The sequence below is a fragment of the Dermacentor albipictus genome, chromosome 1 (assembly GCF_038994185.2).
Source record: "Dermacentor albipictus isolate Rhodes 1998 colony chromosome 1, USDA_Dalb.pri_finalv2, whole genome shotgun sequence".
NCBI classification, from domain to species: domain Eukaryota; kingdom Metazoa; phylum Arthropoda; class Arachnida; order Ixodida; family Ixodidae; genus Dermacentor; species Dermacentor albipictus.
Window position 1 is genome coordinate 79,018,669 of NC_091821.1, and position 25,901 is coordinate 79,044,569.

Sequence of the window (25,901 nt, forward strand, 5' to 3'; positions counted from 1 at the left end):
TTTATTACATTAAACTCGTTAAGTTCCGGAATTGAAAATTTATAGCATGACTTTGGAAATGTCAATGCACCTTTCGCATCAAAAATTTATAAACTTTATACCCATAAAGTTTCGTAATTTAAATCCATGTGCTCCGTCGATTCCGCGGCCTCCATGAGATGCCGCGATGAGCCCGCTCACCATCGAAACGCCCTTGGAAACTTTGTGCGTGGATGGGGCTCCTTGCTTTATGTGACTCCCGGTGCATGGGCGTTGCCACGTATTCCAGCCAGAGTTCAAGTTCATTTATTTACCACATACATCGAGTTTCACATAAGTGGTTGGGACGAGGGAGAAAAAAATTGGAGGACGCTTAAGCTTTGCCTTCAAGAGTGGGACGCAACAGCGTTCCCGTCGACCCGCCAAGGGGTATAAGACAATGCGCTATGGCACAGCAATCACTTACGATGCGCCCCGCATCGGACTTAGCGCCCACCTATCACGCGGTGAGCGTCGAGCAACGCAGCGTTCGGCGCGGCAACGAAACGTGCGCCTGAGCGAACGGAACGAACCAAAGAACTCGGTGTCTCGGAGGGGAAACGATCTACGCCAGCCAAACATCGTGATCGGCACGGGCAGAGAGATAGATAGTAATCTAAAGAAAGGAATGGCGCTTGAGCACGGCGAAGCGTCGTCAGGGGAGAGGGAGTCCCGCGACGCGCCTGGCAGCGGTCCCAATGCGCGCGCGGCGCGCCTCCTGTCGGGGCAGCGCCGTACATTGAGAGGAGGGGGTCTTCTGTGTTTGCCGCAAGATGGCTCTGCATGTGCGGAAAGCGCAGAAGAAATGCAGCGGAAACGCACTTCGCAACTCGTGTAATTGTGACTTCTGTACGTTACATGTTCATAATTACCGATATACACCGCAGTATAACTTTCCACGGCTCGTTTCAAAGGCAACACCGCATTCACTAGAGGTGCGTTTGCACCGCTTGGAAGCATCGAACTCGTGGCTGAGTGGTAGCGTCTCCGTCTCACACTCCGGAGACCCTGGTTCGATTCCCACCGGGCCAATCTTGGAAGTTGCTTTTTATTTATGAAGCGCCTGCCGTGATTTATCGCTCACGGTCAACGCCGCAAACGCCGATACCGACGCCGACGACACCGGCTTTTCTGCGACACGAGCTCCTTAACGCTATCGCGTTAAAACTGCATTAAAAACAGCTTGACTAGCCCCACGTCCCCGGTTCACCAAGGCATCATGGCAATAAAAGAAAAATACATTTCAACGTCGGTGTCAAATGAGAAAAATGATATCCACACACGACATATTTCACAAAAAGTGAAATTTAACTGAACATATTTAACACCGCATGCTTAATACAGAAGTGTTAGAGAGTGTGCGAACGTTTTCATAAGAAATCTTGACTTTATTTAATGTCTTAAAGCCATAGTTAGTGTGTAGCCGTGGCACACACCATTTTTGAGTGTCTGTTTAGGCGCGAAGAAGGATTTAGTTGCGAGTTAGCTACACTGTGTATATAACCGCGATTTTTTTCAGTATCAGATCTAAAGGAAAGTAATAAAATGTATTCATATAGCATGTTTAATTTAATTACATTATATTTAACGAATAGTTCAGAAGTATGTGCATTGAATGGTGGGTTTGCAACAGAACAAAGGGCCTTTTTTTCTAGGATAACAAGATTATTTATGGATTGCTGTGTTCCATTACCCCAAATTAAGTTACAATAGTGCAGATGTGATGAGAAGAGTGCCTTAAATATCGAAAGCTTTTGAGGAATTGGCAATACACGCTGACATTTTCTCAGTATGCCCAAGACCTTGCAAAGTTTGTTTTGTATATGTTCCATATGGTGATCCCATTTGATAATATTCGTGAAAAATTACACCTAGAGATTTTACTCTAGAAGAAAATTCTATTTTATCATTATTCAACATGAGATTGAAAGAATGAGTGAGCTGTTGCAACGATCTCGCCAAAGTGTGTTTTCGAGCATAAGAACATTCTAGACAAAATCCGGAATGATTTCCGGCGACGGGCTGTTTTGGTCGGTGGTGCATAACGGCACAAAAAAATTTTGGGTGGGGGTGGCTGAAGCCTCATGAGCACCGGGGGGGGGGTGCTTATGGGGCTTCAGCCCTCTGCTGCACCCCTGGCGCACTTGTGCGATTGACGTTGATTGTCCAGTTGGGAGTGCAGCATGTGGTGGTGAAATACTTTGCAGTCACAATCGTTAGTGTGCATTGTATGTACTGTGCTTGTCAGCTCAAAATGGCCAAGCCTGGTGGGGGGCCCTTTTCAACGTATAATCCGCCTCCTTTTATAACCTGTACCCCCAATTTCAACACTCCAGAAATAAAAATCTGCATGTATAGCCTGTGTAAGCACACACCGTCTTAGCACGGTGTGTGCTGCCATGAAGCCATACAAGGTAAAATTTACATTTAATCCACATATTGACATTCCTGTTAAATTTTTTCAAATTTTTTGATGTGGGTTATATGCTCAGTGATTGAACAGATGCACCAATTGCCCCCAAGAGCATTTTTCTGTGCCATCCTGCTGCAAAACGGCATTTTAGCTATAAATTTGGCCAGTGTCATGGAACGCATGAGAATGAAGGCTTTGTTCCGTTGATGCTGCTCCCTTGCTGATAAAACTGAAACCAAAACTTCAAGCGTGCTATCATCATCATCTTGGAAGTCAACGGAGAGGCCATAGCCAACGGATATTGCAAATATCGTCGTTCTTCCATTCATTGTTTTTGCCACTTTTCACTCTTTTGTTGCATTTTGCTTCAGTTTATGTTGGAATTTACTACCGCTGTGTGGTGGTTTGCACAGCAGTTTAGGTAGTCCTCGTACTAATGTGGTAACAAGCTCATTCAAGGACACTGCCGGATCAAAAAGAAGCCTCGGATAATATTCAGTCACAAATTGTTTAGCATACCGTATATACTCATGTAATGGCCGCTTCCAGAATTTTGTGGGAAAAAAAAATCCCCCAATAAATATATTTAAAATTTACCCGTGTATAAGCAGCACCCTTGATTTTTGATAAGGTTGTCACTGTTATCTCTTATGTGGTGGGAGAATTCCAAAGCTTCTTTCTTTTTTTAATCAATGGCAAAACAAGGCAGCCGTGCCGAGTTTTTGGCGCCTCCAAGTAGCAAAACCACAGCCTCAGATCCTAGCGGCTGCCTCCGAGACGCTGCCGTTTCTGGTCTGTGGGGCATGACCATTTATTCCAGGCGGCAGGTGATGCGCTACGGGAATAGAAAAAATTTGTCAGAGCAAGTACAGGTGGTCAGTGCTGTAGTCAATATAGGCAAGTGCTACTGAAAATATCTACGAAAAAGTATTTTTCTTCGTGTAATGGCTGCACCCCCGATTTTCACCCCAAATGTCTGAAAAGGACATGTGGCCATTACACAAGTATATACGGTAATTGTTGACGTGGTGCCATTTTAAAAATACCCCGCGATATGAGTACTTAAAGGGAAGCTGAAGAGTCTGTCGAATTCAAAAAGACGCTCATATACGAATGCGGGAACCTTATAAACAATGTAGGTAAAATTTGTTTTTTTTTTTTTCTATTAGAAGTGGCGTAATCGTCGGTTAAAATTGCGCTGTAGCTCTGCCCCCCGCTGAATGCCGCGCGCTGCTGCTGACGATGCGAACGGAGACTGGAAACCGAGGTGTTGTGACGTCAACACTAGTGTTTCGTTCCTTCGCAGCCTCCGCGACTGTGCCTGACCGTGCTTGTTTCTGCATGCGTGCCATTGTAATTTGCTTCGATCGACCCTGCATTCCTTTGTTGGTGCATCTGCGTGTATGTAGAGTGGTAGTCATCGTGCGTGGTAGTCATCGTGCGTGGTAGTCATCGTGCGTGGTAGTCAACGTGCGTGGTAGTCAACGAGAGTGGTAATCAACGTGACTGGTAGTCAACGTGGTAGTCAACAGATGGTCACTACACGTACTGCATGAACCGGGAAGCTTTTCACGCGTTTAAACCGTCTTTGTAGATTGCCGACAGCTTTGGACAGCGCACAAATGCCGACGATCGCATCCCTGCTGACGTTCCACAAGGAGGCATGCAGGAACACAACACTACAGTTGTTTGACTGGAAACGAGCTCACTAGATCGGCGAAAGATCGGCGAGATCACTAGATCGCTTTGCAAAAAACATACTCGCCAAAGAGCATTTTCAACACGAGGAGATCCCAAGACTTCGCTTTCGTTCGCGTCGAAAGCACTGCTCGCACCAGCATCGTTTGCTTCTTCGAGAGGCTGGCTCTTCGCAATCGGCTCGTACATGTAGGGAGTAACGCCGAACTCCTCAGAAAAACGCAGTCTCTCTCAATTTTCCATTACCATCTTAGAAAAACAGCACCAAACTACCTGGCACCGCGCTTCATGTGTAGCGGCAGCGGTCGGTTACTAGTGTTGACGTCACGAGGCGCCCGACCAATCACAGGCGGAAACGAGACGTGCGAGCTGGGCATGTCTGCTGCTGCACTTTTCGTCGAAATAAAATATATTTGCGCTTTCTTTCGCTCAATTTCGATATGATAATCGAATTCGGAGGGTTGAAAACCATTATGTACAGATGTTCGCTCATTTTTTTCTGGAAAACCTTTCCGCTTCCATTTAATCGCCGACACATATTTTGTGTATTAGGGAAACTTTTCTCGCTACCTTGCATGATTGGGAGATTATGGTTGTAATTTAAACAGCTTTCACGTGATCCAAAGCATAAATATACATCAACAATTTTGCATGTTAGTTGTAAAGAAAACCGTCATAACTGTAACATTGGTTTAGTAGCGCACGTCCAAGAGCATCATCTTCCTCACACACCCTAATTTCACAATTGTTTTTCTTTTTTCATTTTTTTTTTTTTTTGATGTGTTGCGAATGCCTGTTGCAATTGGGATTGTAGAAGCAGCTTTATACTGCCTTAGGTGCTCAGGGAAGGTCATTCGGTTAGACATTATAGAAGCTATAGTACGGTAATTTTTATTTCAAATGCGTGATTCATGCTCGTAAAGCCGGCTCCCTTGTAACAGTCGAACCTCGCAATGACGAAATGGGCGAGGAACATGAAAAAAATTGCTTTCGCGAGAGTTTCGTTGTTGCAAAATGAGACAGCACAGATACGTAATGCGTCACAGAACGAAACTTTGCTGTCAAGATTCCGTTAGCCTACTTCGGCAAGCTGTGCTCGAGAATATAGCACTGCATTGCCGACAGTACAAAGTGCGTCGATCAGCCTGTGGCAACACTGCCATGGAGCAAAATTCTCAGTCAATTGCTTGTAGAGATACGATCACTTGTGCGAGATATTGTGTAATACTGCAGTGGTCGTAAAGCAACAGCTCTCCACGCATGCAGCAGCCTTCCTACAGTGTACGTTGTCGCCGTAGGCGCCGATGCGTCCGTTGCCGAGGGCGAAAGTGATCGTATGTTGTATAGACCGTTTTTTCGTGGGTGCCACTATATTGCGTAAAGCCCCTTAAACTTTGTAAATTAGCGCCAATCTCCTCGTTTCTCCTCTTTCACGCTCCCTCCTCGACCGTGGCGCCGCCTACACTGCTCGAACGTAGCAACGGCACCAACATGGGCTCCTTGCCACTCTGTAGACACTTCTCGAGCAAAAATGGTGCTGATGCACGGCGCGAGCGCCCACATGATGCTATTAGGCCAATAGCGACGCGGCGTCTGCCTCGGCCAGAGTGCGCTAGGAGGAGGCGACATTCTTAAAAGCGTGGCACTACATTACGAAGTTTAAGGGGCTTTAATATATCGTATGCAGTGGCACCGTCTATGGGCAGTCGGGCAGGCTTGGGCAAGCGCTCAGTCTTGTATGTTAGGTATACACTGGGCGCTGGTTTCTGGTGTTTATTTTCGCACTCGTGCGGTCTATTTAGTATGACGTGGCATTTTCTATGTGGAAAACCGTTCCGTGAGACGTAGTGAAGTGGTTTAAGTCAGTATGGCCAAACTTTCTGCTGGCGTTGAGGCAGATGGAGCACGCAGCGTGATATGTGTGCATGTGTTTGAGCCTACAATCAGCCTCGGAGATCAATTGTGTATTTCTGAAAATTCCATTCACTAATGTGACCTTATAGCAGTATTCTTTAGTTCTAACCTGCAGTTTAGGAGCAATGAAACACGCGCGATGATTGTAACAGCGTTGGTACCGTTCTACTACGGTAGAAGTTGTGCTGTTATACTTTGACAAGCGTTAAAACTGTTAGTGGTAGATTACATTGCGTGACTACTTGGTTTGGTGGACGTGGTCTCCACCCATGAATAAAATAGTCTTGGCTAGTAATAACAGCATACATTACAGTATAAATTACACTTGTCCAGCAAAGCGACCATTTACAAACTGCGCGAGCTTCCGAAGCAGTGGTAGATGCTGGATTACAGATATCTTTGCTCTATATAGCACATGGTCCAAGCAAGCAACATCAATGTTTATAGATCTATAAACGTTGCGCAGCATGACCATGTGAGGTCATATTGCGGCGTTAGCCCGTTTTCTCTATTTTGTCTTTTACGAGAAAGATGAGAATCGATTTATTTTTTCGGTTTTGTTCGTCTTGTTCTCTATGACGCATTCACCCGTATTACAGAAACTTTGTCCTCACAAATAGCCATGGCATTCTATTCATGCGATCCTTGGATGTTTCGGCTTTACAAGGCAAAAAAGGCAATGCCGAAGCATATAGCTTATATATGTATCATGCCGGTTTACCAACAGCAGGGATCGCTGTGTTGAGCAGCCCCATCAGCCTCATACAGGAGGTTAGCGTAGGCATATAGGGATTTCATGTCTACTAGATTTTAAATGCGTCAGAACGATGTTGGTGTATAACAAATATTTGATAGCGCCTGGCACTTAGATGTTTCGGGGTTGCCTTAAGTTGGCAGTACATGAGCATGCACACTTACGTTTTAGTTTCTATGCCAAGTGGTCAGATTGTGAGCAGATTTTGCGTTTCCTGGCAATACACAGATGCCGGTTCTCTTCGTTGACTTAAAACCGATACACCCAAAATAGTTCACAACACGTACACACACAGTGGCTGATGGTGCGTATCACATGTTTGCGCTTCCAAGAGATACTTCCGCATACTGTAGTTACCGATGCACTGAACGGCTACACACTGGTTCCTCAATGACCTTGTATGAACGGACATTGCATGAATTTCACAATGTATGAACTAAAACATCCTCCAAATTGTTCCGCTGCATGCGACAGCAATACTTTCAAGCCGCACTGTGCCGGATCGCAGAACCCAGAGAGAGGAAAGGCTTGCTGTGTACCCTTTTCCCCTCACCCGCTGGAAAGGTCTATACCCGAAGGCAGTCGATCGAGATTACGGCTCCTTCACGTATATCTACATCCGGCACCGAATCTGCAAGTGATGCCTGTCGGGTGGCACCAAAACCAGCATTCTTGAAGCAAGGGATGTGTATTTCGGGACGATCGCGTCGTCACATGTCGGTAGCAGCATGTTTGCCACTTCAAACGGGCCAATGCCTCCTTTAGAAGACGCCTGCCACGTGAGCCGATGAGCTGGTTCCCATCCCTCTCCTCTTTCTTCCTCTCCGCCAGGTTCAGCTGCGGTGCTAGTTGCGGTGGCTGCTCCAAACTTGAATCACATTCCCCTGCCTCCGAGATTTTAGCGGCGTTTGTTGCAATCCCGGAAGCAAGACCTGCAATCTCTCGTCAAGCCATTGGTCGAGTGTGTGCCAGCCTAGTAATTGTCACTTCCTCCACAACAGGAAGTAGGGTTGGCAGCGAGCGCCGTCTCTACTTGACTACCCTGAACCACTGGAACGTCCGCTCCAATGGGAAAACTAGCAAAGTGACGTTGCAGGCATCTAGTAAAGGAGGCATTAAGTGGGCGATCAACAGTCAAGATATCGGCCGTAATGTGTTCGAGCGCATGTGATCGCTTCCAGTGCTTGGTCCTTGTAAACAAGAATAGTGGCGCCCACACGACTGTAATATGGTGTTACTTTACGCAATTTTAATGCAAAGCAATCACATTTGAGCACATTTTGGAACCTGCCAGCCTTGTGCAAGTCGATATAATATGCGGGATTACGTCCCGGCAAATTTCGTTAAGAGGAAGCTTTAGCTCGGGCCCAACTCCGACGCGGCCTATTCAAATACATGTAAAACGCAAAAACGTTTTTATGAGATAACTCCTGGACCGATTTTGATGAAATTTGCTGCATTTGAAAGAGAAAGTTAAATTCTAGTGACTGTTGGAAGCGGAATTTCGATTTAGGGCTTGAATTTTCTTAAAACGATTTTCAAATATTTGACCGCTTGAAAAAAATAGAAGCACGAAGTTTACAAATTCATAGCTCTGCATCAAGAACTGATATCGCGGTTCTGTAAACGGCATCCATTAGATCATTCAAAGCGGACAAATTCAATATGCCATTTTACATCTTACGTGAATTTGTTACGTTGGTTACAATAGTTTTGCAAAAGTTGTATTTCCCTATAAATAAATTTTTTCATATTCATGTGTAACATATCACTTTTGTCCGCTTTAGATGTACTATTAGATGCAATTCACAGAATAGCATTATCATTTTTAGTGGTTGAGTTACAGAGTTGTAAACTTGATAGTTTCGTTTTTTGAAAATTTTCGATTTTTGCCAATTTTTAATAAAAAATTGACAACCTAACTCAAAAATTCGAAACCAACAGTCACTAGATCTTAAGTTTGTTTTTTAAATGCAACAAACCTCGTCAAATTTGGTGCAGTGGTTGCCGAGAAAAACGCATTCTCCTTTTACATGTATTTAGATAGGAGTACTCGAGCTAAAGCTTCCTCTTAATTCAGGATTGTAGTACAGTGGCATTTTGTCATTAAGAAATGCGAAATGCATTGAATCCTATGGGCATTCGCCGGGGATACAAAAATATTTTGTTATTGTGAGAATTTCATTATTGCGGGTTTCGACTGTATATTGACTGTTTCATTTTTAATTGATACCATCTAGTGTATAGGTGTATGTTTGCCATTGCATAAAAAATGCTTTTTCCTACACCAAATCTGCGCTTGCACCAGAATATGCACCAAAAGGTCAAATGCTTGTTCCACCACTACGCATAGAAATGCAGCACAGTGGTAAGAATGCTTCTACGATTGCTCCAACCTGCTACATTTTGTTAAAGCTGCTGCATATATGCTACAAATGACAGAAATTTCTCCAAAGCTGCTCCAGGGCGACCCGTGTCATGCAGTATTGGAAGTTGCGACGAAGAGGAGTTGTGGTGAAGGTCAGGTGGCGGTGCCATCGCATCTTCTGCCACTCATAACACCAAATGAGCTAAAGGGTCAATAAGCTAATTCAATCCAGTGTGCACTTGTGCATGTTCACAGTCATTCATTCGGAAACTGTGCCATATTTATGGTTTGTTTGTAGTTTAGGATGATGTTCTGTCAGGCTTAGTTGTGCACACTTAGCCCTAATATGCATTGTTGGCACGTCCTACGTTCGTACTTATTACTGGCGGTGGGGCCCTTGGTGGGAGAGGTGTTCCTCAACTGATGGCAAGGTGGCTGTGTCATGGTGCTCTAAGCAAATTGAAACTTTATGTGTATGATGAAACTTTATGTGTGTGCTCGTAACGCAGCACATTAGTAGCTCTGCTATTTTGCTAGCTAGACCTCTTTAGGCGTAAAATAAAATTGCTGGTATGGTCATCCTGCACAGTTTGTATTGCCGTGAGTTTCTTGTGCCTTTGTGTAATTTGTTTTACTGCTGGGAATATGCAGTATTTCCTTTTTTCAGCATCCTGGTTGACTCAGTGTGGCCGCGTGATGGTTGTAATTTGTTTGTTAGTGGTTCCGTACGTAGGTTATCTTTGAGAACATTCACAATCATCAGCGCTGCTACTCCGGAATTGCTTTTGATGCGCAGGAACAGTGTCTCGCCAATAATCACACAGAATCATCATTGTTGAATGCTACAAAATCTTCCTTCTCCAAAATCTGCTACAAAATGCTCTTGGCGATTCCCACCACTGGCAGTACCTTAAACTCCCAAATGAGTATTTTTGGAGGGTATGTGAACATTGTGAAAAGAGGCATTGTGTCGTCTTGTATGGAATTGGCTCTTAAGAGTTCGTGTGTACACAAGATGCAAGAAAGTTTTGATAATTGGATCAGCAGACTTCGGGCAGCTGAGTTCCCTATGTCAGTCTTGACTGCTGTGGTTGAAGCTTTGATTCAGAGAAGAAAAACCACAAAAAGGCTGGCCGCCAAACATGAAACGCGAAAGCCTGCGGTGGTCCCTTTTATGCATAAGGTCGCCCATTAACTCATTTGCTTGCACGCATGATGTTCCTTTGGCGTTTTCTGCGCCGAACAAGCTTTCAAAGCTATGGTCCCTCACCTGCGGAGAGAGCAGAGGAGGATGCCAAATTCGGCATGGTGCTTCATACGTGTCATGCACTGTCGGCGTGGTTTATGCCATTCCACTCTTATGTGGTAAGACGTACGTTGGCCAGATGGCGTTGCGTCAAGGAGCGACTCGGGGAACATGCGCAAAAAGTAAACAAAAATTTAGATAGAAGAGCGCACCTGGTTGTGCATATAAACTCTTGCAACAATTGTAAGGCGCGACTTAATGGGACGTCGATTCTTGGCAAAAGCAAGAATGAGCATGCGTGGCTTGCCTTAAAGGCCTACTACATAAAAAAAGAAGCAAGGCCATAATTGCATCAGTGACACATCTTTGTCTCTGCACCCATCTGAATTTGACTTCTTATGTTTGCGTATGTGATAATTTGGCAGGTCTCTGTAATGTAATCTGTGTGCCTGCGCAGTTGTGTGGCCTAGGGTTTATATATGCGTCGACGATGAAGTAATAAAGAAGTTGTTAGTCAGTGCCCAATTTGTGTCGTATCTTCCTTTTGTGGTCCGTCTTAGGTGTTTGCGCTGTGAGATTAATTTAAGTATGTGAACATGATTGAGAACAAAATACATATGTTGAATCCACTTATAACAATACCGGCTTTCACAATATATCAGTTACTATTGTTAATGATACTATGTTACTAGTAATGTTACTAATGATAATGAGAACCTAGTGCGCTGTCAACTTTTGTTTGTTTTCCATGGTGAAATAACTAGCTTACTTCAATGCACCAATGCCGCATTATCGGTTATAACGATGAAGTCTGGCTGCTGGGGGTCGGTGCCAAAAGACAGTGAAAGGCAAAATTCTTGAAAAGAAAAAAGAACACGCCATTGAACCATTGAATGATGGCCCTGACAGTCGCAGCGCGTTCATTTTCCAGCCTTCTTCACATGCCTCTCTCCCGTCCCCCACTCTGAACATGAATGGGCTGTGCCCATAGCTCTATGCTGTGCCACCCTCTGAAACACTAATGGGCCAAGCCAACTGCACTTCTCTGAGATAGCTCGCTGGCTCCTCATTCAGCGCAGTTCTGCAAACAGCTTAATCGCTCGTGTTCGTCTTTGTTGATTGCGTCGAAATCTGTCCTGGCCACGTGGTTTCTCAGCCTTGTTTGACTCGTTGCAGAAACGGAAGATGGCTGATCCGCCCGCTGATCATTGGCAATGCATGACGTTGTCGGTGAAAAGAAAGCACACAGCTATAGATTTGCAAAGTAGGTGCTTCTAACCAATGAGGCGATCATCGCCTACATGCTTGCATCGGATAGCGACAGCGACGACGGCAGCGATGACGGGGTAGGGCAGGCTGCCTCAACGTTAGCCTCACAGGAGGCCCGGCAGATGTTTCAGTCCGTCCGGTGCTTTGTTATCGCGAGGAAGCTTCCGCTGCATTACGTGGAGCATCTGGATGCCTTGGAGAAGGATGTCGGCAAGCTTTGCATAAAGCGTGTGAGGCTGAAGGACATAGGGTTTTCTCGTGCAAGCCAGTGAGAAGTACGTGGCGAGATGTTTGTGGCGATCTCACCTCAACGTTTCTTCTGGATTTCTCAAGCCGAGAGGCTGTCGCGGCAACCTTCACACATTCTTAAAAGGCCCCGTTTGGGGCCGCCAAAGTGATGTTTTGGTGGAGCTCGCATATCGCTTGCCGCTCGTGACCCCTCTTTGCAGTTATTATAGCAGTGCCGTTCTTTAACGCGGACAGCTGCGGCTTGTTACACATGATCAGAGCGCCCAGGAAGCAGTTAAACGAGTGAGCACAATCAGCAGCAGGATGGAAGAATGTGGTGGGGAGGGGCACTGGCCTCCCCGCCACTATAGGTAGTTTTCACACAACAGCTCTGCCATCCCCCTACTGATTTTTTTCATGCAACCCGGTTGTCACAATAATTGGTTATACAGTAACATTGGAATTTTCATGGCACTTGATTATTGTTATAAGGGGGTTTGACTGTAGTCAAGTTTTACTTTCTTCTGGTGTTAGTTGTTTCCATATTGTCAGTGTTCTCAAGTTGTCGCTTGGCAGAAGATGAGTCTACAGTATCTGAAAATTCTTGGAATGTCGCCAATTTCGTAGGAAAGCGGGCGTGCACACGTCTCGGATCAGATTGTGCAAATGTCAAATGTACTGTTGTGCATTTTTGAATGTACGAGAGCATTAGTGCTTAATGTCTTATATATAAATAGCGGACAAACTCATCCATGGGATTAATTTTGACAACAGTGCCCACCGCTGTTGTCATTTAAGTGTAGCTTGTCATTATGGGCGCAAGTATAAAGAGTGAAATTCTTGGCTCATACTTTGGCAGCATTTGGTTTGTTACCATCATAGCACCATGACCATGTGTAGCAGACAATAAAAATGCAATAATTTCAGCATGCACACTTACATAGCAAGTAGCAGAAAAAAATGTTGGCTTTTATGGTGCAGCAGCTAAGACAGCATCATATACAAAAGACAGCAAAATTATAGCTATGCAGCATAGTTATCTTGGGGTCATTCCATACAAAATGTCCCAGACACCAAAAATGACCATCATTGATTTTCTTCGTTGGGCTAGATGGCTATTGTGTGAATAAGGTTTCACCTAAGTATTTTCGTTCCAAAAAATGTTCTGATCACGTGAGCGCTCTTTGAGATTTCCACAAAGAAGCGCAAGTTGGAGGTACATATTTTTTAATCGGGTCTTAAGCTAGATGCAATAACAAATTTTATTTTAGGCCACTGTATTGGCATCCTTGTTTCATATGAGGTCATAATTGAGTGTGTTTAAAATTTTCCGTTTATTTGGCCCAGTAAAAAAGCAATGAAAGTTGCGTTTTCGGGCATTTTTTCCTTCAACTATGTTATTTTTTCAGCTACCATAATTGTTCTCCCTTTTTGGCTGTTGCTGTAGTGTATGCTAAAGGTAATTTGGAATTGTTAATAAATATATTTTTTGAGAAAAATGCCTCCAAAGTTTGCAAGAAAGGAATTTTATACGATATTCAAGCCAAATTTAAGCGTTATGGCCCTTCAGAATAAATATGTCAGACAGCTGAATATGCACACCGACCTCTCTTAGCTTGCAATTCAGAAATCTTTATTTGAGTAAATTTTGTCTATCAAGGAAATGTGTAGGTTCGGTGCATACATAGTGGAAGAAATGAAGGGGCACACTTACAAAAATTGCATGTTTAATGGTTTAATGTTTTGGCCGTGATATATATATATATATATATGTAGGTAGAGGGAGGGAGGTCAGACCGTCTGCGTTTGCCCCCTCCCCTCAGTCTAGAAATAGTTGATACACCCCCGAATTCTGCAGTGCTGTGGCATAGAAAGTAACCAACTTCTACTTGCCAATTTGCCAAACCAAGCCCTTCTGAGGTCATTGTCTCAAAAATGCTGTGGTTTGCATTGTGTCCTGCTTTCCCTTCTGCTGCCAGGTTGGAAGATGTACTCATGGAGGGTAGCGACAAGATCTACCTTGTGTTTGAGTACCTTTCGATGGATCTCAAGAAGTACCTTGATGGATTTGACAAGAATGAGAAGCTTGCCAAGTCGCTTGTTAAGGTGAGTACAGCCTTGTACAGCCATTGTCCACTCTTAAAGAGGAGCACCTTACTAATAATTGAAGCAATGCAACTGCATAGTTCCTCCAGCTTTGCCAGGAAAATCTGGCTGATGTGATGCGTTATGGCAGTTGTCCACTCACAAGAAAATAAGATCCGCAGGCTTTCGTGCAGTACTGTATCTGAGCTGTAATCGATTGCAAAATAGTAATTAGGTGGTACTTGAGGCATTTCTCATATAAGGCGAATCAACTGAACCTTATGTCACCGACAACAGTGTTGGTTCAAGCATAATATTCTCAGTATCACTTTTTGGAATATTTGTCTCAGTGGGCACAGGTTGGCTAAACTAATGGTTGTTAGGAAAAAGACCCTGTGGGCAGGCATTCTTGTCCTCTGCGTTTTCAAACTGCATTCCACAGGCAGGGGCTTACCATCCTACTTCTTTCTCTCACTGCAACATGTGGCTGGCGAAGCTAGGCTTGCTCTCTGTGATTGCAATCCCGGAGGAAACTCCTAGCTGCAACAGCCGTGTGGTTGCCCTTCCTCTATGGGTGCACCATGTATCAGTTGTAGTGGTACCATAGAAGTGCTAGAATGAGAAGCATGTATAGCATACTCGAGTAACTCGAGCGGGTTTGGTGACTATTTGTCACCACCCTGTTTCAAAGCGGATGCATGCGGCGTGCAAAAGACCAGTGCCTTCGCTTCTCTCTCTTTTATTGCGCCGTGCAGGCGTCACCTCGGAGAATGTGTCAGCGCAATCTCGAAGGTCATAACTATACAAGCCGAGCCTCCGTGATTAACTGTGGTGCCACATTATAGCGGCGGATCAGCTGTGTAGTCTGTGCACCGTGTTGTGTGAATATGGTGCAATTCATTCACATCGCAGCATGCTAGCTGTTCGCCGTTGTGACGATGTGAATGAGCCAAATGCAAAGCGGAAGTGCAAGACCATCAAATTGTAAAAGGAGGAACCTGTTGTCAAGGTTGTCGCATCAGTTGCTAAAAAGTTGCATGATGAACATGCTGGAGATTATTTTGATGTTGTTTATTAAAAATTTCATCACATGCGTAGCTGCGGAGGCCTAGTGCAAACAGTGGATGAATAGATACAGGAAGCAATGTGAAGTAACGTATTGTTTGACGATTATAATAATTCTTCCAGATAAGAATGAAGAGGTGGTCCTGGTCACCATTCCCGATTTTAATTAAATTTACTTTAGGTGCAAGTTTTGGGCCCAGAACAATGATTCTGAACTTGGCTTTGTGAGGGAAAATTTTTTTTTTTTTAATGCATGAATTTTGGTCATTGAAAACACTTTTGCTTCAGTTTTGTGATTTCTGAACTTTGAGTGCGCATAGAGAAACAATGGTACACTTCTTGATCACAATACTTTTTCCCCCTACAAAGAGAAAGTAAAATGCTACCTTAGGAAAATTTTATTACAGTTGGCTAAATTTTGAGGTAAAAGGTCGCAAACATGGTAAATGGACCAAAATACCTGTAATTCAGGATTTTATTGCTCTAGACTGATTAAAGTGAGAATAATAAAACTCAGTGCACATTATCTTTTAAGTTTTCACATTCCTTTGAAATAATTTTCATTGCTTTGTCAAGCAACGTTATACTGTATTGAAAAATAGCCCTCAAACATAAGTGGTTTGCCAAAAACATCAAAATTTGAAAACAGTTGTCAGAAAAAGGCCATTTTTTATTTTTTTGAAGATCACTCTGGTTGAAGTCAAGGATGTTGTATACCAATATGTGTAAAAAAAACATTGCATTATTTGAATATCGAACAGCTTACAATGCATCAAATGTGACCACACTCAGCCTAGTGGCCGCACCACTGTTACTGTGCTGCAAGTCGGACGCAGGTCGTTCAAAAATACCGCCCCCCCCCCCCCCCCCAATACTCATAAAGATGCCCTCAAAAAATAAAAATAAAGGGAAAATAAATCTGCTCCCAGGTTGTATGGCGCCTCCAGATTTGTCTTCAGATCCGGCGTTTAGCAATCTTTAGCAGGTGATCCGTGGCAGTGGGAACTTATGTTTCATCAGTGCCACTTCGATTGTAAGCAGAGTCTGCCTATGCGTGACACCGAAGGTTGGAGAGTGAATGAGATAAGGAACGTAGAAAGTTAAATGCGAAAGCTGTCAGTACGTCAAGAAGGTATATTACATTAGGTCTGCCGGTAGTTTTCCGGAGGACGCCTCCAGTGCATGATGCATGTTTCTTCCTCCGCTGTGATGGCTGAAGCCACAAAGCATTGCTGGAAATGCGTGGTTTATGCTGACTGTCTGCGGAGACACAAGCAGAAAGTGTTATAAGAGCGGAACTTTCATAGCGTAAAGGACTTTGCTCAAATAAGGCAACACCTGCCTCAAAACCAGTGTTTCTGTTCGAGAAATGGATTTTCTCTGCATGAACTGAGTCAATCGCTTCAAAGCACTGACCGCGGATTCAACTTCCTTGGCTCCTGAGCACACGCTGACACGTGAAGATGCATTGACACTGGTTGAAAAGTCTGGGAATGTTTAATCCCAGTCTGAGGAGGCATCTATGTCACAGGAAGTGCTCATTCGAAAACAAGCGGCCGTTGAACAGCTCAACAGGTATGTGCAATGCCCAGAAGTTTCGCCACTAAAACCTCCACATTTGATTAAAAGAAGACATCGAAGCTCATATGCCAAGTGAGAGGAAGGAGAAATTGTGCATGCTCTCAAAAAGAGACTTAGGTCTAGTTTATCAGCAGCATATACACAGAAAGCCAGCCTGTGACATCGACAGAAAGCTGCAATACCTGTTGAGACTGGCTGAACAACTTAAACACGCCTTCCAAGCTTCGGAGCAGTGAGCGTTGTCCTTTAACTTTACTGCCACAGGCCCTTGACATCGAAGATACAGCATGTTATTCCAGCAGCGACACGCTACGTGATCCGTAAATCCAGAAAATACAAAGAAAGTCATGGTGTGTGTGGTCCGGCCCTGACCCTTATACAAGAAAAAGGGTAAACCAGAAAGATCTCGAGGCAGCATTGGACCATTACACTAAAGATTAGTTTAATTGTAGCCAACCAAGCCCAAATAACAAGGATGTGGTTCATGTTGTACTGGACAGCAAGAAAGAAGTCATTGCGAAACGTGTAATGGCACGCTCTATATGGGAAACTTGCTGCACGTTTACGGAAGCTAACCCTGACACTGCAATCGGTTGGACTGTCTGTGTTTATTGTGCCAACATAAAATTGGCAGTATGTGGGGTAGAAAAGAGCTCCGGTCAGAAGAAAAGTACCGAAGACTTTCGCTACCTTTGCCTGTGCAGTCATTTTCCTTTAAGTACGAACTTCGGAGACTGTCCAGTGTGTCTGACGTTCAGAGCTCTCACATTGATTGACCTTGGAATTCCTGAAGATAAGGCTCATTCACACCGGTGACTTGAGAAGGTTGCACGACCATTTGCGACTCGCGTCGAAAAAGCGACCGAAGGCGACTGATGTTCACACTGGCAAGCCCTGCTGAATGCGACCCGCAAGTCGCAATCCTGGAGATTATCGTTCTCAGCGAGAACTCGCGGAATCTATGGTGGCATGCACTTTGTATTTGCCGCGACGCGGGAGGAGGCTGGATGTAGATACATGAAAGATCACTTCCGATGCGCTGCTGATTGATTTCAGTTTTGCGTCGCGCGACTGAAAAATCGAGCAGCGAGCGACTGGCCCAAAATGGTCGCTTTTCGAGAAAAGCGACCATTTGCGACTGGTCACTTGCGACCAACTTGGCTGCGCGACCACTGTCAGTCACCGGTGTTAATGAGCCTGAAGAAATATTACATGTGAAAGGTGACCTAATAAAAAAAGTCTACCTTAAATGCATTCTTGGAGCACCTTCAGACATGCCTAAAGAAATGGATAAGCCACAACTACATCAGGTGCATTTAAGGCAAAGCAATCAGTAAAGAAAAGAAGTCTATGCAGAAAGCAAGTGGTCTTCTTAATTTCTATTTTGCAGAGAACTATACAGTCACACTACCAGACGAAATTCAGTCACATCACTGGAGTAAAGGTCGTCACCATATTCACCTGTGTGGCCACAACCCAGAAAGTTTTGCTGTCATAAGCGATGACATGTGCCATGAGTCGGCCCATGCATGCTACGCCGTGGCTAAGGTGCACGAATGGCTTGAAGAGCACATCATACTGTACGCTCATATTACTTATGTCAGTGACGGTGCTGCTGCTCATTTCAAGAACAAATTTCAATTTCATGAATTGAAAAACAACCGATACGCATCAGCCAAGTGGGTATCTTGCTCTACAGGACACGGGAAAAATGCCTTCGATGGAATCTGGGGCATTGTGAAGCACCAGGCAGTGCTACACAACCTTCAAAATCCCGGCTCATCTGCCATCAATTCTGCTTCCGAAATGGTGCAAGTTCCGACTCCTAAGCTGCCAAAGGTTAGATTAATTTATGCTTCAAAAGCTGACATTGAATCTTTCACGTGATTGAAGGCAAGAGAATGGCTTGAACCTGCCGTGGTTGCTTAGTAGCTATGGTGTTGGGCTGCTAAGCACGAGGTCGCGATATCAAATCCTGGCCACGGCGGCTGCATTTCGATGGGGGCGAAATGTGAAAATGCCCGTGCACTTAGATTTAGGTGCACGTTAAAGAACCCCAGGTGGTCCAAATTTCCTGAGCCCCCCCACTACGGCATGCCTCATAATCAGAAAGTGGTTTTGGCACGTATAAAACCCCATAATTTTTTTTAAGACAATGGGTTGCGGTTCCTGCAAGGCCTGGTATTCAGTTGTGGCATATGTGGGTATGCAAGCGGATCCATAACTCTAAACTGCAGTTGTTTGTGGTAAGAACAGTTGCTTCACATAAGCAACTTCTTCGGCAGTGAAATTGAATGTCGCATGGTCTTAAAAAGCTGCAAGACAAGATGCTATCCCATGAGATATAACCCCGTGAGATATAACCCCATGGCAACAGTACCGTCAGCCTTCTTCCTCGGCCACATTGGCATACAACATGCGCAGTTGTGCAGTTAAAAAAGTTTGTAACCCACACAGGACAGCATCGCTTGTTGGCAGCGTTACATTTGGACAATGAATATTACGTTAAATGAGTTCTTGCATAGCTCAACAAATCAGAATGCACAAAATCCGTGTTGTGGCCACTAGGTAGGGTGTAGTCATATTCGACAGATAGTAACTTGTTCGGTACTCATATAAGGCAATGTTTTTTTACGCAGAGTGGTAGATAACGTCCTTGACTTCAACCAGAGTGATTTTCAAAAAAAAAAACTGCCTTTTTCAGAAAAGTTTTTTTCAAATTTCGATGTTTTTGGCAAACCACTTGTGTTTAAGTGCCATATTTAAATATAACGGTGCTTGACAAAGCAACAAAAATTATTTCAAAAGAATGTGGAAACTTAATAGTTCATGTGCACAGAGTTATATTACTCTCACTTTAATGAGTCCAGAGCAATAAAACCCAGAAGAACAGGTATTTTGGTCCATTTACCATGTTTGTGATTTTTTATCAGAATTCCTTCCGCAGCTAACTGTAATAAAGTTCTCGTAAGGTAGCATTTTGCTTTTTCTTTGCAGGGGAAACAATATTGTGATTGAGAAGTGTACCATTGTTGCTCCATGCACGCTTACAGTTGAGATATCGCAAAGCTGGCGGAAAAGTGTTTTCGACGGACAAAATTTTTGCTTTTTTGTTGTTGTTTAGGTTATTATTATTTTAAAAATTTTTTTCACAAAACGTAAGTCCAGAATCGTTATGGGCCCAAAACCTGCGCCTAAAGTAAATTTCATCAAATTCGGGGATTCACCCTCCTTGCCTTTTAAAGGGCATTTACAAGGCAAGGAGGGCATTGTGAAGGGTAAACGGCCTGTTTGCAATATATTTAGTACCAGTAATCGAAGTCATCTCTCCAATGAGCTGAACAATTTTGGGAACTTTTGTTTTGAGCATGCATGGCTGTCTGTGCAGCTCAGCACCTAGACCCTTATCTTGGTTGTAATCTAAGGTGGGTGCAAAAGCATCGCAACCTAAGTTGGCTGGTGGCTGCATTTGTGCTATGTTCTTGCGCGCCTTGTGGTGGAGGTCGCATAAGCTCAAGTTTTTGAGAGGCGTTGAAGTGAGAGGCAGTAGAAGCATTTGCTTCTCTCTGTACTTCATGTCAGCATTGTGGCAGCGAGTGTTCACAATCGAGTGAGATCTGTTCATGTTTGACACAATGTTTGTTAATTCATAAGCGAATGTTTACTGAAATTTATACGGTTGATAAGACTACAAACCTTACTTTGATAGTTGTGTAATACTTTATCGCGATCAATACTTTGCTTTGAGGTGAAAATGCAACTTTTCTTCTTAACCTTGGTGTTGTCGGCCATGGATTTTCTCGCAGAGCTACTTAAAGCAGATCCTTGAGGCTATTTTATTCTGCCACCAGCGGCGTGTGCTGCACCGTGACCTGAAGCCCCAGAATCTGCTCATTGACCAGAAGGGCACGATCAAGGTGGCCGACTTTGGTCTGGCCCGTGCTTTTGGCATCCCTGTCCGTGTCTATACCCATGAAGTGGTTACTCTCTGGTACAGAGCCCCCGAGGTACTCTTGGGTGCTCAACGATACTCCACTCCAGTTGACATTTGGAGTATTGGCTGCATCTTTGTTGAAATGATCAACCGCAGACCTCTGTTCCACGGGGACTCTGAGATTGACCAGCTTTTCCGTATTTTCAGGTCAGTGTATTTCTCTGCAGGCATGCGAGAGCTGTAGCAGTAGAACTTTTTTCTGTTTTCTTGTTGCATCTCTGTGCAGCCCGTAGTGGCAGTGCTGACAATGTTGCTATGTATTGTTTGGCAGTTATATGTAATCAAAATGTTTAGTTAAAGGGATGCATACCTGGCTTATAGTAGCTGCTGTGTAATGAGTCTTGCTATTCAAATGGCAAATTGTTGTATGGAAAATCGGGCTTGCAACAGATGTGTCAGTTGTCGATTTTGATGCGTTTTATCATGCCTTATTGGGAAAACGGCGTGTACGTTACTGACATGGCATTGCACTAAACAGCACAAATAGTCATGGAACCTTCACATACAACTAGTGTTGGTGGTATGACAACGGTGACTAATCCACAAAGTTTTATATAACATTTTTATTATCCTATGACTAAAATGACCAGATGCCTAGAAATTGTCATTTACACTGACCCTGTAAATTTGTAATCATTCATACTTAAGAGTAACAGTGCTCCTTAGAAAAGGGCATCTTTAGGAACATTCTGCTCTTGTGCCAAGCTCATTTATTTGTGCATTTTGCATTTTAGGGATCAGCATTGTTAGTCAGAATTTGAGCAAACAAAAAAATGGTAGCTTCGCACAGTTGCAGATAATTCTATCACTATTTTTATTGTATGTGTACAAATAAGGTTTGTTTTCCCTCCTTGAATTCTGACCTTCAGCACCATTCAAATCCTTGAATTTCAGGTCAGATGTTATGTACGAACCCTGAGAATGGAACAGTTGAGCTAGGAATAGCAGATGAAAACAGATGCAGAGCCAGATGATTAATGACTAATTCAGTAAAGTGCACAAGAGTATGCCACTGTGTCTCGAGAAGCCTCAAGGAGGTCTGTTAGTGTACAACTACCTGCCGTGGTTGCTCAGTGGCTATGGCGTTGGGCTGCTGAGCACAAGTTCACGGGATCGAATCCTGGCCACGGCGGGCGCATTTCGATGGGGGCGAAATGCCAAATCACCCGTGTACTTAAATTTAGGTGCACGTTAAAGAACCCCAGGTGTTTGAAATTTCCGGAGTCCTCCACTACGGCGTGCCTCATAATCAGAAAGTGGTTTTGGCACGTAAAACCCCATAATTTTTTTTTTAGTGTACAACTGTCTCCTGGCATTCTGCTTTAGTTGTGTAGTAGAGCTGCATGTGCTTCAAGTGCTACATTTCAGTAATCCGCAGTAAATCGTGCAGCACTTTAGATGAATCTTACTTTTTTCTGTGTTTTTGTGTGTGTGCTTTTTTTAATGCGAGGTTAAACTCCCAGCACATGTACATTAAAAGGCAATCACATACACATGTTAGTATTAAGTTAAGGCAACAGGTCGATTCTGCCGTGGTGTGGAGCAATCACGTGTGCAACATCGAAAAAAGAAGTCGGGACAAATTTTCATTGCCCGTATAAATAAAATGTAAACAATTTCAAATGTGCAAATGGTTTAACCAAAGTGTATACTGGGCATAGTTTTCAGTGGCGAAGCGCTGCACATTGCCGGCATTCAACGCTGTGATGCCACCTGATAAGTAGAAAAAAAAATGCTTTTTGCTCTTCTGGGTGGCATCTTGCACCTCATAGGGTATAAACAAACAGGTGTTTCAATAACGTCAAAACATCACCAGTGCTTTGTCTTCAGAGTGAGATAAGACTAAGCTACCGCTACTTTTACCATTTATTTATTGCTGTCGCGCCGGAAATGAAGTAGCAAGAGTGTATTCATATCGAAGCAGGCAGCCTGGATAGTTTGGGTGCTGCCGAAACTACTGCGGGGTGGCTTCGGGGTGACAGGCAAAACAGTTTAGCTGGCCAGAAACCAGCATCTGGCATCACTCTCCATGATGGCCATACTTGTTGCCATCGGTTCAAAATCGCGTGCATATCGTTGAGCCTTAAATGTTTGTTTCATCATGGGGCGTGTGTGTACAGGACTCTGGGCACCCCTACTGAGCAGACTTGGCCAGATGTTGCCACACTTCCCGACTACAAGCCAAGTTTCCCCAGCTGGAAAGAAAATATCCTGCCCACCCTGCTGCCTGACATGGACAACAAGGCCATAGACCTGCTCAACGTAAGCACAGTTTCTGCCTTGGATACTAGGCATGTGCAACTAGAACTTTTTTGCTTGAGTACTTCCGAATTGAAGTGAGTGTTCATACACTAATACAGTAAATACAGTAGAACTACTTCATATTATTACGGTAAATGTAATGCATGAGTGGAAGATGTCTGGGCAGAGAACACGAGGAAGAGGAGAACGACATTTTGCCCCGTCTCAGGCTCGCCTTGATTCGCAATTTATTTCGTGACGTAACAGTTTTGGTGGAGGTTGTGGGGTGATTGAAGTAACGACGGACTCGGAACCATTTATTCTTTGCCGAAGTCATCGCCTCGCCGCACTACCACCTTTGCCTGCTGGCATGTCCAACGACGGAGACGGTCAGGGTCCGATGCCTGCTGCTCGGTGATACAAGCCTGCTGGTATGTGGCGCTGCTACCGAGAACCTCGGGTTTTCTCCAAGAAAGCAGGTGAAGATGTGGACGAGTGGCTTAGGCATTGCCAACTAGTAAGCAAGTCCAACGACTGGGACACTAACGACCAACTAACCAATGTTGTCTTTGCACTCACTGGCGCTGTTCTGGTGTGGTTTGAAAATCGTGAAAAATGATTCATGACGTGGGAGAGTTTTCATCGTTGAGCTAAAGAAATGGTTCAGTGATTCAGACACGCAAAAAAGAAGTGTGCTGAACACACCCTGGTATAGAGAGCACAGCAACTAGGTGAGACTTGCACTGCCTACATCGAGCAGATCTTGAAATTGTACAAGCAAGCCAACACAATAATGTCACAGGAAGACAAAGTTGGGCACCTACTTAATTAAGGGCATAGCAGAAGATGTCTACGATTCCCTGATCGGCAAGGACAGTTTTTTTTTCAGTTTATGACTTGATCAAGCACTGCCGTACGTTTGAGGCACTGAAGATGCGTCAAATAACATCAAAGTTTGGCTGATTGGCCAATGTTACCACTGTGGCCAGTATCGACATAAGCTCTTCATTTGACCTGGCGTCGACCATAAGAGAGATTGTCCATGAACAGTTATACAGGTGCGTTGCCCGCCTGATGTTTCGTATGCCTCCTTTTCACAAACCCCGGCCACTTCTCCGCCTCCGAATGTTTGGCATCCGTCTGTCATTGTCGCAGATTTATCAGAGTACCGACGCGCACCGGCATCGAGCAGCAACTACTCTTCGGATACCCGATTTGAACCTTGCCCTCGTTATGCCCATTCCTCTGGACGTCCCATGAGTACCGGTGCTCTGCGTTACGACCCAGTCACTCGTTCTAGGTGGGCTGAAGTACTTGACTGTCCTGATGACCACCGGAGAAGCCGTTCGCTTCCTACGTGCTACATCTGCGGTGTTCTTGGCCATATATGTATCCCACTTATGTCCTCATCGTCAAAGGCCCCGGTACGATCAACTTGCATCCCTGGCGCCCAACACCCAATGGCCTTCAATGGCGTAATCTCCTTTTGGCAAGGAAATTTCCGGAACTGTTCCTCCGCTTCCGACCGTAGTGTGATGCCGCCTCCTACTCCTCAATTGCACCGGTCTCCTTCACCACGGCATTGTTCAAGGTCACCGCCAGAAAACTAGTCTGCGGCTAATGGAGGTGAGGTAGCTGGAGACTCGCTGCTGAAAGATATGCCTCCGCCTCTTTTTATGTTAAAGAACAAAGTGGAAGTCCTTGTTGATGGTGTGTCTAAAGTGGCGTTAGTGGACACTGGTACAGTAAAAGCTCGTTAATTCGAAATTGCTTAATTCGAACCGCCCGATAATTCGAACGTACCGGTACTCACGTCGGTTAATTCGAACTAGGAGCCAGCAGCCGACATTGCTTCTCGTAAATAGAAGTCGCCTCGTAACGAGTACAATGCATTGAAATTTTTTTTTTTTAATATGCACAGCGACGAGAATAAATAAGCCAGCGCGCCTTTTTGCACGCACGAGGCGAGCCGCCAATTTCCTTGCTGGAGCCTCCGGCGTTGTTGTTGTTGCGACTGAAGGAAGAATGAAAAGGAAAGTGCACGGGCCTGCCGATTGGCTCAGGCCGAGCCATCACCGCTGCCACGTGCAGATAGAGGAGAGTTCAAAGATAAGAGGAAAGAAAGAAAAGAAAAGACGCGCGTCGCAACAACCGCGTACGCCGCAGCGGACGCTGGCAGAAAAAACAGATAAGCGGCCGAAGCCGCGCTCGCTCATCGCTCGCTGCACACCACTCTCTGGCGCATGCCGTAGCAGGTTTTCTCTGACGCGCGGGCGCCGCCGCCGCCGATGCTCCGGAGCAAGCCGTTTCAGGTTTTCGTTGCGCTGCGGCGGCTGCGATCGGTGGAACGCACGAGTGTAGTCTTTTCTTGTCGCATTTTGCACGAGCTTGCCGCCCGCTCGTTAATTCAAACTCCGCTTAATTCGAACAATTTTTCAGTCCCCCACGAGTTCGAATTAACGAGCTTTTACTGTACTATTGTTTCTGTGATGAGCCTTGCTTTTAAAAGGTTATTAGGATGTAAAGTGGTCTTTCAGTGGAACCAAGTGGCAACATTTTGTGGCATAAGTGGGAATTCCTTGCAGCCTATTGGTGTTTGCACTGTGCAAGTGTCACTGGGTGGTCAAGTTTTCATGACTGAATTCACCATTCCCTGCCGATCCTCTCATCATGTTAAATTGGGTATTGATTTTCTACAGATGTGGGGTTCCACAGTTCATTGCCGAACAGGGAAGTTTGTAAATGCCAACATTTCGTAGGAGGTCAGGCAAGATGCTCCAAGCGAGGACAGTGCAGTTCATGCCTGTGAGGACACTCTCGTGCCTGCTTTGTCTGCTGTGTGTATTCCGGTGGGCTGTGCTAGTAGCAGTCATCAGGCCTTTGACGCCACGGTAGAGCCTGCACATTTAGCGTGCATGAAGAACAACACTTTTCTACCACATTATCTTCTGTCTGTGGCTGAGCGGTGCTCTTAATTATGGATTGTCAACCCTTCAGCCGAAACCGCAGTGGTACCTGCCGGCATGA

At 44.7% G+C, this 25,901-nt stretch overlaps 1 protein-coding gene across 1 annotated transcript in view; it reads left to right on the forward strand.

The window, feature by feature from the left end:
• The window catches only part of LOC135915083 (cyclin-dependent kinase 1-like), a 58,264-nt gene that overhangs the window by 19,401 nt on the left and 12,962 nt on the right, over positions 1–25,901 (forward strand). The window contains exons 4-6 of the mRNA XM_065448064.1: positions 13,888–14,014; positions 20,446–20,780; positions 22,754–22,895. Coding sequence (XP_065304136.1) covers positions 13,888–14,014; positions 20,446–20,780; positions 22,754–22,895 — 604 coding nt within the window. The remainder of the gene's footprint in view (positions 1–13,887; positions 14,015–20,445; positions 20,781–22,753; positions 22,896–25,901) is intronic.